Raw genomic sequence first — 13,420 nt, 5'->3', positions numbered from 1 at the left:
TTCTGATTTGACCCACTGAACAGTCTGTTTTCACCGGTATTTTTCATTTGCATCCAGCCCTCATTGATCAGGGATTACTGGTATACAGTCTTTGGCACAGCATTATCACTACATCAATTAAAGAGTGTTTTTCCAACCATCTTAAAAACATGTGAAAACATTTTATTCCATGTACAATAATGTACATAATTTTAAGGTGGTCATGAAAGAGACCAGCAAAAGTCAGAGGTATATTTACAGTAGCACACACCACAGTAAACAACCACCATTCACAGACTCGACATTGAGATACTGCTGTTGTGCTTAAGTACAATAACTACAAGTGATACTTTTCATTCTGTTGAAGTCAATCTTAAATACCTCACGGCTTGGTAAAGGACATCTCAATCACCAAGAGAGTTAGAGTCAACATTGAGAGTCTCATTCAAGTGCGGTGCCACGCAGTCACTGTCCTCCTCATCACTATCGGAACTGTCATTATCTTCATTTAATTCATTTTCAGCATCAGCAGCTTCTTCTGCAACTCGTACAGGATTTTCGTTTGGTGCCACAAACCCGTTGTTATTAGAGATGTTGGCATTTTCCTTGTCCTCAATATACACTTTCTGATGGCACATCGGGCAAGTGTCCTGAATGTACAGCCACTTCCGAAGACAAAGTGCATGAAAGTAATGGTTGCATGGAGTAATGCGAGCAGAGGTGGTGAACTCATGGTAGCAGATGGCGCAGACATCATCTATTTCATGTAACCGACTTCCTTTTACCTCTGGAAGCGAGTTGATTTTCTTAACAGCAGTCCGGCGATTTATAAAAGTCTTCCAGCCATTCTTTGCTTGCAAGTAGATGTTGAAGTAGGCGTGTAGACACATCATGCAAGCGCGAATCTTGCTTCCCGATTCAAAAACCATTGTGTAAGCTCCATTTCCAAACATGATTACTCCAAATATAAACTCAATAATATTGCCAGTTGAACGAACATAATAGACATAATCATCAAGTTTTTCCCATAGCACATTATAGTAGCCATCAATCATAAACAATATATAAACAGTGATAGAAACTATTACTTTCAGGCAAAGCTCTACGCAGAACGCCGTAACTGCAAAAAGCCACGTATTTAGTGCATAGTGGTGCCAGAGGATGTAACTGAGCAGAACTGGAAGGATGAAAAGGCAAGCGGAAACAAAGAGTACAGGGAAGTGTCTGCGAAACGATGACACGTGGGAGGCACTGAGAGACATCAGCACGGGGTCTGTCATTCCGTGGATAAAATGCAGGACTGCGGTCAACAAAAGGCACATGTTTCGACTCAGGCGAACTAATCGTTCTTCTGGTTTCAGTCCACTTAAACCAGTCTGCAGAGCCAAGATGAAAAACAAGACGGGCGCTACGAAACCAAGCCTTTTGTCATCCTCATCAGTTGAGCCGATGAAGGCCAAGATACCAAGTCCCAAATAATGCGCTATTGAGGAAATGACGGCACTCATGCCTAACACAGTTAAAGTAGAGTCACACCCACTTATGATCAGGCTGCAAAGCAGTTCCCAACAGCTATCCCACGATATCAAGAAAAATTTTTCTTCTGTATTAGTTTCAGCCATCTTTACAACGTATGTTAATACCACAGCTTGTGCTGTAAGTCTCGTTAACCAGAACACACGCAGTACAGCTGGAAACCGAATCCTTTTCCATGTATCTTCCATCAATAGCTGTAATCCATAAATGCGATACATGTGCCTCACCAGCAGATAAACGTATCGCACCGAATAATAGAACCATTTAATTTTTGTAACTAAAATGGCTGTGGTATTTAGTGTCAGAACTAAGCCTGAAATAAAAACTAGTATCTGCCGGACATTTAAAGGTAATTCAATAACCAAGCCAATTACAGGAATCAGTATATCCAGGATGATGAGTTGAGAGTATATGGACTGCACGTTTAGCAACGTAACATATCCAATTCCAAAGGTAAGCTGAAGGATGGAAAGCGCCATCCATAGCGAAGGTCCTTTATGAGGGAAGATCTGAATTCCGAACGCGGCTGTGTAGTAGGCACTGTAGAAGTTTATGTGCAAAGAAGCATAGTAATTCACCAACACTGAAGTCGCAGCCAGCAGAAACGCCGAGGCGATCATATAAAACTTGAAAAGTGCTCGCTGTTGTAAGACCAGAACAACACTGGATACAAAGACACCTAAAAACAGATTGAAATCATTTAGTTCTCAGCAGAAATTCAACAACAGATTTGATCTATTAGCTTTGGAGCTACATTTATTTAATATATCACTTCCTGATTGGTCACTTGTAACTTTACATTACCAATGGCGCCCTTTTCAGAGGGCAGACAAGAGGACAGCTTAATCTCTGCATGGAATACATCTGCATGCTGCAGCTGTGATGCAAAGCCAAAGCAAGCATTAAGTCACAATTACTGTTAAGTTCACCTGCAGTTCCAGACTAGGGCAGGGACAACTCGCAGCCTTTCACCCTCAGTCTTGAAATCTAAGGGTAGACAAGTTCTAAAACTAGAAAAGAATTGCCAGATGTAGCATCATCTTTATAGGCAAAGTTAATAAGGAATAAATGGGTAAAATTTACTAAGTCCCTTAATTCACTTGAGCAAAGCACTCAACTACAGATGTCTAAGCTGGAGTACTAAAGATAATAGTCACCAAAACAGTTTAGCTAAACCCTTTAATGGAAAAACTGTGAACAATTGCTGTAGTTTACTGGGGAGAGATTCCCAGTAAACTTCCAATTCCCTTCACTTTGCTTTCATTTCTGATAAGGCACCCTGAAACAACAGTCTCACAGAGAAGGCCTTCCACAGTATAAAGCTTTTGTACACAGAATCCAAAACCCCACCAAGTTGCCTCTTTGCCAAAGCCAGTGTGAACCTGCGTCTGTCTTGTTAGAAGTCAGATTTAGATCTTGAAATTCCTGTTTGCTAACCTTTCCCTCGCACTGACCATCAACACATCTTGACCATGACTGGAAAGTCTGCACCTTCCTATGAGAAATCCTATCATAGCATCTGTCACACCTTAGCATTACATTTACGACCTTGCAGTGAAACTTCAGGCGCGCAGCTTGTGACTTTCATCACTATGTACTATGTAAGTAAGGGCTCTGTCCTAACAGATTTTAAATTAAATGGCACTTGTCATGAGATTCACCTCCTTAAACATTTTTTTTTCCTTCAGGAAACACAGTGTCTTTGTTTTGGGCTTCTTAGTCAGCTTCCAGTCTATGGAACTGCTTTCTCATCCAAACCAGTTTGGAGAGATTTCCATCTCTACAACTTATATTTGATTGTAAATTGCTTTCAATCTCTGTACTAAAACTAATGAAATCACAAGTAATCCTCTTTCGACTGGAGGATAGCATCAGTCTTTTCTGACGATTGTATTTTAAATTGTTCCAAATCCCCCATAATAGTGTTTACAAAAATAAATATTTTAAGCCATGGTATCTTGATCATGGGAATTAAAAAAAAAAAAAAAAAAAAAAAAGGACTTTGCTAAGAACTAGCATTTGCTTCCACCAGGAGTGTTGCCAGCTGCTTGTATCACAAAAAAAAACCCCAAACCAAACAACCAAAAAAACAACCAAAAAAAACCCCAAACCAAAAACACACAAAAAAACCCACCTCAAAGGACTGAGCAGGAAGGGAGAGGGTAAACGTGAATCAACAGCAAAAGGCAGACTACAAAAAAAGGTTATTAATGCACCTTAACAGTGTTCCTTGCCAGCAGCACTGGCTGATATAAAAACATTCTCCTTAACTAATCATTAACTTAGTAACCTTGTGAAGTGGACTGAGGAGAAGCCTCCATCGGTTTTCAGACAGTGCCCTATATCACAGCTCATTCTTCCATGCAAAGCTGAGTATTATTACACACAGCACTTTAACAAAAAGCCTGATGATTTCATTGCTTTTTCATGCACACCACCATGAACACCTATGGGAAAGCTAATACTAGGGACAAGTTTGTACTCTTTGTCTTTTCTCACAAGTCACAGATAAGGCTCAAATGCCTGTCCAAAGCTCATTATTTACATAATTCTGATCATTTGAGCCAAATGCATTTTGCACTAAGCAGGCTGCTCCGAAACACTCCTGTTAACAAAACCTATTTTCCTTCCTTGCAGTTGCAGTAACAGGCCTGTAGTGAGATACTCCAGGTCATCCTAAACCACTGACGTTTCACATGCGAGACACATCCCTAAAAACAGCACTACAATGAGTCAATAGAAAGGCCAGACTTACTGGTTCCCCTAAAGAGGGACTAACAAAAGGTAAAGCATTTCTCTGTCAGTGCTTGTGTGGAAAAGTCAAGACCCCCCCCAATGGAACCTCCAAAGACTACAGGAGGTAACTCAGATCTCAGAAGGGGAGGTAAGCACTCCTCCGCGTCTCCATTTACATCATTCAGTCCATCTTGCCACGAGGAGAGTTCCCCCTGCCCTGCAAAGCGTTCACTAAACAGTAAATCTTTTCCCATTTTCCCCCTGATAAGAAATGCTGCAGTTCCTCCTTTGAGAGGATTTGTCTGGCGTTTCTGTATATGCTGCTGCTTACCTTTACTGTTCCTGCCTACGCCACCCCATCACCAGCTGTCTCCAGCACGGCCTCCAAACACAGCATTTAATCAAACCACACACATTTACTTTTAAAATCATTTCTTGTGTTACAATGAATCCCCCCATCTCATATTTTCCTTCAACTCCTGCAATTTGTCAGTATCTATAGTAGCACACTACATAGGATTTGACTTCCAGTCAGTTGCAGGGTTCAACTACTTTTACAAGTAAGTATTTTAATCATGTGGAATTGCCAAACTATTTTTTTTCCCTAGCACCAGCCATTCTACTTGGTTCCACATCTTTCTACAGACTACAGTATTTATGGTAACCCTCTCAAAAATCAGTGTCCCTGCTGAGGAGGGACTACTGTCCAAAGTAACCGTTTCACACTCCTGTGGGTGGTGGTTCTCCTGGAACCCTGACACTTAAAAAAACTGCAAAGATACAAAAGGTGTTGGAGACAAAGCAAGGTTAATGTTTCATTAACCTTTGAAGATTAAAGAAAAATTGAGCTCCAGTTGTACAACTTGGTTCCGTGCTATGTATAACTCTATGTACTTGTATAAAAAATAAGTGATGGAAGAACCAGACCAAGGAATCCTGCAGTAAACTTTTTAAAAATCATACAGATCTCTATTAGCATTCTTGAGGAACTCTACTTGCAGAATCTTTTGTAACTGTTCAACGTAATCCCCCGAAGTTATCAAATCTCTCCAGAGCTACAGTCTCGAGGATAAATTGTGTGTCCATCCTATGCTAAATAGTATTGTGCTACAGGAAAAGTCTGGATCAGTCTTCCAAAGCCTGCAAATGGTAACTAAATGGGCAACTTCCCCACTATTTAAATAGAGAATGATCCACACTAAATATTTTGGTTTATCCTAACAGCAGCAAACACCCAACCCTGTAATCCTTAAATTCAGATGAGGAAAAAATAGATGCAAAAGCACTCTGTTGCCTGAACCACATGGAAGGTCTTTAACATCATCTTTAAATGGTTACATTTTAATTTTTCTTTGATTTTGGAAAGCCAAGAACCACACACCAGTTGTCTCAAAGTACAAGATAAGTCTCTTGGCATAAACCGTTCCCAAAGCTCTTTTGCAGGAGGCAGGGGAGGGATTACCCATTTCCTCCTCCACACTCTTCCAGAGAAGTGATCATATAAATGCAATTCTGAAAAGTGCCTTAATCTGTTAATCATGGAATAACACATTGACCATTCTCGCTTATGTGGGATTAATTTCAAGGTGCTTCCTACAGCACCTCGATCATACAATGAAGGACTCCTAAAGTCGGTGAGGCACTGCAACGTCACTTTTTTAAAAAGCAGGAAGCACTCATAGCAATTCCAGAAGTGTGGAATAAAGGGTCAAGAAAACGGGAAGTAGGAAGAACCCCCGCTCCCCATCCCAGAGCTGTCAGTACCAGCTGCAAGGCCAGGACCTCCTTGGCCTCCCTTCTCCCAGGAGCCGCCACTTCCCCAAAGGAGCTGCAGCCCAAAGAAAGTACCTGCTTTTCCTACTTTCTCTCTCTGCTCCCCTCTCACCTGCTGACTGCTACAGCTTTGCCTTTACTTCTTTACTCCCTCCCGCCTCCCCAACTTCCGCAGTGCTGTCACTGCCACACTCCTTACTCTGTACCTTTCCTTTTAACTGCTCTTCTCAGCTCCCTACCCCAACAGCCACACCACTTATTTCCTTCCTGTTTTTTTTCCTACTATAAACATCAAAGAAAACACAAAATCAACATGTCACAGGCCTGCAAAAAACTCTTGGTGTATTTTTTGGATTCTCCTTTCCTTCCTGCCCAAGCATTCCCAGCTTCAAGATGGGAACATCCCCTGTACAGCAATCATCAGAATGGGGCTATGTAAGAACGCAAGATTACCAGCAGTGCTGAAAATAGTATCACCTAGTTATACCAGTGATTTTCAACCTTCATCCCAGGAAAAAAAAAAAAAAAAAAAAGCTTAAAAATAACGAACAGCAAGTTTCAAGAGATTTCTCTTTCATTTGGGAACCCAATTTCCGGCATTTCTAAACTGCTATATCCTAAAGTAAGGCTTTAACAGGAAGACATCACACTATCCAAAGTGCTTTTAAAAAAAAAAAAAAAAGGCACAACACGAAGTCACATGCCTTCCGCCGAGGAGGGGGTTCAGCCCCGACTCCCCGCGCACATGGCGAGCGGCCCCCGGCCGCGCTCCGCCGGCTCCCCGCGGCTCACACCGCCACGGCCAAGGCCACGAGCCGCAGGCAACCGGCCCGGCCCCGGAACGGCACCGGGAGCCGGGGATGGAGGCGGGGTGGGGGGACGGGGACACCCAGCTCCGCGGCTGGCAGGAGGAGAGGGAGGTGACCCACCCCCGGGCGGCAGGAAGGGACCCAGACGGGGGAAAGGCGTGAAGAGAAAGCCAGGCCGCGGCAGCAGCCGGCGGGCTGAGGGGACGGGGGAGAGACGCGGAGGTTCTGCCCCGCCTGCGGCTGTAAACAAGGCCCACGGGGGCCGGCGGGGAGGGGCGGGGGTGCCGGGAGCCGGCGGGGAAGGGAGGGCGGCGGGGAAGGTGTCTCACCCAGCAGCCGCAGCAGCACGCCCAGCAGCGCGGCGCTCAGGGAGCCCCCCGGCAGCGGGGACGAGTTGAAGATGGCGTCGATGAGGAACAGACTGGGCACCCGCAGCGCGACCTCCATCCCGGCCCGCAGTCGCGGGCCCAGCCGCAGCCAAGGGAGCTGCGGAGGGCCCGGGGCCGCCATCCCCTGCCAGGGGGCAGGCAGCCCGCCTCTTCAAAAGCGGGGGAGCAGGGGGAGGAGGAGGCTGGCTACCGCCCGGCGCCCGCCGCCCGCCTCGGCCGGGCCCCCCGCCGCGCCGCCGCCGCCTCCATCTTCCTCTGCGCTCCCTCAGCAGCGCCGGCCCCAGCCGGGCCGCGGGGGCGGGGCGGGGCCGCGCGCGCGGGCGTCGCAGTGCGCGCGGCCCCGCCTCCCACGCGCCACCGCCCTCCTGACCAATGGCGTGCGCGCGCGCTGCCTCAGGCGGTGCCTCCCGCCTCCCTCAGGCGCGGTGGGGTGGTCTGGTGCGGATCCCCATCCCCGTCGCGGTTCCGGTCCCCCACTGACCTACCGCGGCCCGCGGGCAGCCTGTGGGCGAGCCGGGCTTCGGAGGCGGTGGCCGTGTGAGGGACATCCCGCCCCGCTGGGCGCTCAGGCGAGCGCGGCGGCGGGGGCCGGTTCCGCCGCCCCGGGTCTGAGCGGCACTGCTGAGGCAGCACGGGGGCTCAGCCCGCCAGGCCTTGCCTCAGGGAGGTTTCAGCGTTCCTCTCCGGCATCTCTACACGAGCAAAGCCAAAAACTCTGTTGCAACCTTTCCCCAGGCCGGCATTCTCGCCGCCTCGCTGCCTGTGGATGGCGGGAGCGCTGAGGTAATCGTTCCCTGGCTGTTCAGTGAGTGGTTCACCTTGAAGAAGTAATGAGCTTTTAATTAGGGGAGGGTTATGCAGAATTTCCTGTTCTTTCTTGTGTGATGCAAAAGCCCTGTCTCACTCCACGCGTAACCCTAGATCAGGATGATATGGAGAAAAGGTATTTTCCTTTGAAATCTTGTTTCCTTCCTCGTGTGTCCTCACAGAAGCCACAGATACAGGGACTAACTTTTGGAAACTTCAAGCTGACTTGATTAGAAAAAAATAATTAAAAAATAAACGAAATGTGAATGTGTAATCAACGTTAGTCCATCTGAAACAGCGGCATTTCCCACCCCATCGCTTGTGTGAATTCAAAGCAGGTTTTGGGCCGCAACTGCCATCAACTTGTTCCCCTCTTGGTATCTGCCAGGCTGCGATTTCCTGCCTCCAGCTTCACCTGCCGCGGCTCAGCCTTTCCACGTGCCTGACTCGTCATGGCTTAAGCCCTTGGAAGTCTTACTATTGTTTTCACAGGATTTTGGGTCAGGCAACAACAGTGTTGCATAGGAACTTCCCCAAGCGATGCCCCACACTAACAAAGCCAGAAATGTTGCCAGATTGCTAAAGGATTGTATTACAAAATCCATGGACGTGAACAAAGTGCATGTTTTAATCACATGCTGAAAGGCATAACTCTGACCTAGTAAGCATCCCCACACCAAATAGAGGTTAGGGTTTAAAATGTGAAAAGTGTTTATTTTCCTTAGATTTGAACATGGCTGAATTGCACTGTTTCAGACTTCCTTGAATAATTTTACTCCTCAAGTATAAAGCTGCTGAATATAAATGAAAGTATTTGATTTAAAATGAAATGTAGATCAAGCAGATCTGAGATAATTGATAATTCTCAATAATCCACATGAAAATGTTTATTTATATGAGGTGGAATGTCAAGAAAACAACTTAAAACACTATTTAGGGAAATGGAATTCCCTGCTCTTCCTGAGGTCCTTCCCACTTCATTTAATACCCTCAGAAGTAAAGGGGATGTTAATCTATTTTTGCAATACAGGCTGTAGTACATGTTTATATTGCTTTAAGGACATGTGGATTAAATTGAATCCATTAAATGGATTTTCAGGTTTAAATACATGCATTTACAGGCATATTTTACAGATGTTATTTAAGGATGTAAGTACAGTCATGAATATCTGCAAATTATTTTGCGCATAGACAGTTCCAGGTTGCAAACATTCCAGAAATCCCAGTGTTAGTAAAGCTTATCAGATCAAATTCATGCAATTTTTACATGTTATTCAAAAAACTTGCTGCCGTGTTTAAGACTCCTACTTTTCATTTAAGTTCAATTAAAAAAAAATCTAAACTTGATTATCATACATCCAATATATAGGAAGATGACACCTACTGGATATTCTTAATTTTGCAGTTTGCACTACATAGTTTCAAATGTAGAATAATAAACAAAATTTAACTTTGTCACACAAGCATGTCTCTTCTGAATTCACTTCAGTTATATATACAAAGTCAGGAAAATTTGTCATCTTATTTCTAGGGTTAGATAGAGTTGCAACTTCTTTGTAAGTTTGGGGGTTAAATCCTATTCTAAGTAAATTCATATTAATACTCCTGTAAAAAAAATCTTAGTTGGGGACTTCTGCAATTTCTTGTTCATAAACTAACATATAAATTAAGGAGAAAGCTCCTTTATTTGTCTAGATAGATTAATTGTTAAAGGGCAAATAGTCCTGAACTCCAAGGTCAAGGTTGTTCCACATATGGTTGTGGCTGTGTGTACCTGACTTGGTAAACGTGTCAAGTGTCAGGCCTACATCCCATGACAAGGCAGCGCAGAAGAACATGCCTTAGGGAGTTGTTTCATAATAAATAAGAACTTAACACTCAAAAACGCTTTCCAAATAATTTAATACACGTCCTATATCAGGTTATGAGTCAGAAAGTCGCAGATCAGTTTATTTCAATAAGAAATGTAAGTCACTGGAATTCTTTGATGTTTTATATGGCATATAGCAGAAGGTTAGGATTTTGTTCTCAGTCATGTAAAAATAGTTTTGGGGTTTTTTTGACAACCCAGAGTGGTCAAAATTAATATTTTTTTTTTACAAAAGCTATTAAAATTTTTCAATTTGAGATTTTTAGAACAAGAACTGCATAAATACAAATTATCAAGGCCAGCATCCGATGACTTCCTTGAATTACAGCTGTGTAGGTAGCATACGCTGAAATTACTGGACATAAGGCAATCTTCAGTATCTGATGGAATGGTAGAACTGCATACTTTCTATAGCACTCTGCCAAGGCTCTCATTAGGGTCGGTGCCCGTATATGATGGCCACACCTAAACCCACTTTTTGGCAAAACAACTTTTGACTTTTTAAAACTCCTCCTTTTGCTTAAGTGCTCTCAGGAGCCCTTCAAGCCAAAAGCTTTATTGGATTAATGCCAATGCTTACATCAGACGTTTCAAAATCACATGGTCTTACAAAAATCACATTTTTATAAGTAAAAAGAATAAAAATGCAGGAAGGCTTTTAGAGTACTTTTTTTTTTCCTAACTACAAGATCCTGAAAAGCGATACCTTTGCCTTGAAATACGGCAAGTAAATTTAGCCTGATAAAATAGCAGTAAATTTTGTGAGAATGAAAGCAGTTGTCTGTTAAGAAAAACAGTGCAAAATGTACACATCAAAAATTCAGTTTAGTTTGCAATGAATGTAGCAATCCATTAACAATTTCCAAATTTAATTTCTCCTTCCCAGATGCCTTTGGTGGTGAATTATTCTATATCATTTTTGCATTCCTTATACAAGAATAAAGCTCTGTACAGTATATCTTTCATTTTGTCATAACAGCTTTTTCATTACAATCAGTAAGGACGTCTCTATTTTGGACTGAAACAAAACCCAAGAATCATGAAAGGAACCTAAAGCGGATTTTCTTCTCCTAGGATGATATTCTAGCATAAAAAAGACCAATGTTATCTGCATTATTTTAAAAGCCAAATATCAATGTTTTATTAATGTAGGCTTTGTTGGATTCAACGCATGGGTGACAGCCAGCTGTGCCATGGTGAGCTGCTCCTTACCTCCTGTGGAGGACAGCGTGTGTCATCAATTCTGCCTGCCTGAACGCAGTGTCCGTGGCTTTGTCAGTGTATGCGCTACTAATGAGAATTAATTGCCAGCTAATGCAGAGAGATACGTGGACTTTCCTACATCTAACTTGTTCTGCAGTTCAGTACAGGTAGACTTTCATATGTGGCATTTCCAGTGGGGTACTTGCAAAATATTTAAAGACTAATGTATTACTATTTAAGGTTCAACGGAAACTATTTACTCTCACATGACTACTTTTAATATTACAATTAAAGACATCAGTAGTCTTTACCCAAGAATAGTTTATATGTATGCCTTCTGAAGAGAAAAAGAGAAATCAAGGCAACATTTGAAAAGCTAAGGTAAAACCTGTAAATATTGTTATTGACATAGGGACCTTTTCAATATATTAAGTATTTCCCTATAAAAATTATTGCGTTTAAAATTAGTTATTTTATCAAGCTTGGGTTTTATTCCTTCTCTACAGCTAAATGCCATTAGGCTTAGATAGCATTTCTTAAAAGAAGCTAAGAAAGCAGAAAGCAATTTACTCATAGTAAACATTTGACAAAATAAATTGTAATAAGTTGTTTGTGTGAAAGATTGATTTTGATTTCACATCTGTGTGAAGTGATAATGTCCGTAACATACAAGGGCTCATTCTGTTTCCCTCAGTGGAGGATGGCATTTTTACGCTTGCTATTTGAAGAGAATGCTCACTTGGAAAGTTCAAAACGCCTGGAAGAGTTTTCTGTCTTGACAAAACAAGGCACGCACTGGGGAGTCAAGACATGGGGACGAGTCTTGGGTCATCTCTGACAGGAGACAAGACTCGCATACATGCATCATCTGCAGGAGGAAAATCTCTTAGTTCTATAATTTTCCCCATATTCCTTTAATGACAAACTTTCACATTCTCTTTAAAGTGAAGACATGATTGCAAAAAAATGGGGTAGACCTTCAGTTTATGGATTTACATTTTTCTAGAAGACTGTCAGAGCCTTTAAGTTTTGCCTCCTGTGAAAAAAGTGCATAAAGAGAACCAATTATATAAACAGTTGCTCGCTGGCATATTTATCTTATTTCCTAACTATAATCAGCATACTTAGCAAGGAGACAAGAAAAGAAAGAGACACGGAATATGTCTAAGGACTGCAGCCCCCTTCCTGGTGTCTCTCTGGCTATGGGAGAGATGTCCCGCCTGCCATGATACTTTCTTTGCGAGGACAGCAGACATGGACACACCGTCTGGCTGCCAGGCAGAGCTCTGCTGCCCGGCTCCTGCCAGAGGTACTGTGCTTAAGGCAGCGCTCACTTTTGGCTTTCTTGGCTCCAGTCCTCCTCTGTGCTGGGGCCTTGGGGAAATGTACCACTTAAGATCACTCCTCCCTGATCCTTCACCTACACTGGTTTTGTTGTTGTTTGGTTTTCCAACCACTTCATGGAGCAATGTCTATCTTTCATAACTTGCCACACACACATTGTGGCTTCTGCTTGCTGAGGTTTGCCTTCTTTTCCAGAGCTGCGAACTCTGTATTCCAGACCATTTAAAGACTTCACTAAGCAAGCAAAAAGAATGATTAAAGATACTTTTCTTTTTTATTACTGCCAAATACGCCTTTTTCTCCTGACATGATGTTTGATTTTTCAAGTGCATCTTGCTAGAGACAGGCAATGTCATGTGCTTGCCTGTTGGATACCATACCCTTTCTTAATGCTTTCACCAGCGTCCCCCAGTCCTGTTATTAACCCACAGCAGAAAAGGCAGCATGCTTTATTACAAAGTACAAACTGAGTAAAAATAACTCTAGAATGGTAAACTAGTAAAGTAGATTTAAAGTATCTCAGAGCAGATGCTAGAAATTTATCCTACAAATTGATATTCACTGTTTTTCTGGATTTTAATATTAGTTTCTATTCTGTAGATGTTTTTGGCTATTACTTCTTGTGAGCTCAATATCTATTTGTTCACAGAAAAATGTGTCTTTGCTAGAACAGGTGGGAAGCTGGAAAAGCCTGACAGCCAGTGCAGCTCATTTTTTCAAATGCCAGACAATGATTTAGAAATGGCATGCCTCATTGAGAGGGAGAAATACAAAAGATCGCGGTATTTTGTGTGGAGCAGATGGAAGAGCAAATGCTGCCATTATAGCAGTTTCTCTGACCTCAGCCTTACTTTGTGTGTATAACTGTAAATGCAAAAAAAAAGCTGTAAATGCAATAAATAAAATGCATACCCAATGTTAATTTTAAACTTCATTAATGAAAATTTTCCCTTTGGAAACACAAATAGTAACTG

At 42.8% G+C, this 13,420-nt stretch overlaps 1 protein-coding gene across 1 annotated transcript; it reads right to left on the bottom strand.

The window, feature by feature from the left end:
* Positions 1 to 141: 141 nt before the first annotated feature.
* Positions 142 to 7,533, bottom strand: RNF139 (ring finger protein 139). The gene is made up of 2 exons (XM_063327502.1): positions 7,163 to 7,533; positions 142 to 2,194 (listed from the first exon to the last, which is right to left on the bottom strand). Exons 1-2 carry the CDS (start codon positions 7,341 to 7,343, stop codon positions 384 to 386), a joined length of 1,992 nt encoding a protein of 663 aa, XP_063183572.1. The 5' UTR covers positions 7,344 to 7,533; the 3' UTR covers positions 142 to 383.
* Positions 7,534 to 13,420: the final 5,887 nt, after the last annotated feature.

The sequence above is a fragment of the Chroicocephalus ridibundus genome, chromosome 2 (assembly GCF_963924245.1).
Source record: "Chroicocephalus ridibundus chromosome 2, bChrRid1.1, whole genome shotgun sequence".
Taxonomy (NCBI): Eukaryota; Metazoa; Chordata; class Aves; order Charadriiformes; family Laridae; genus Chroicocephalus; species Chroicocephalus ridibundus.
This window is presented reverse-complemented; position numbering and strand designations above follow the sequence as displayed.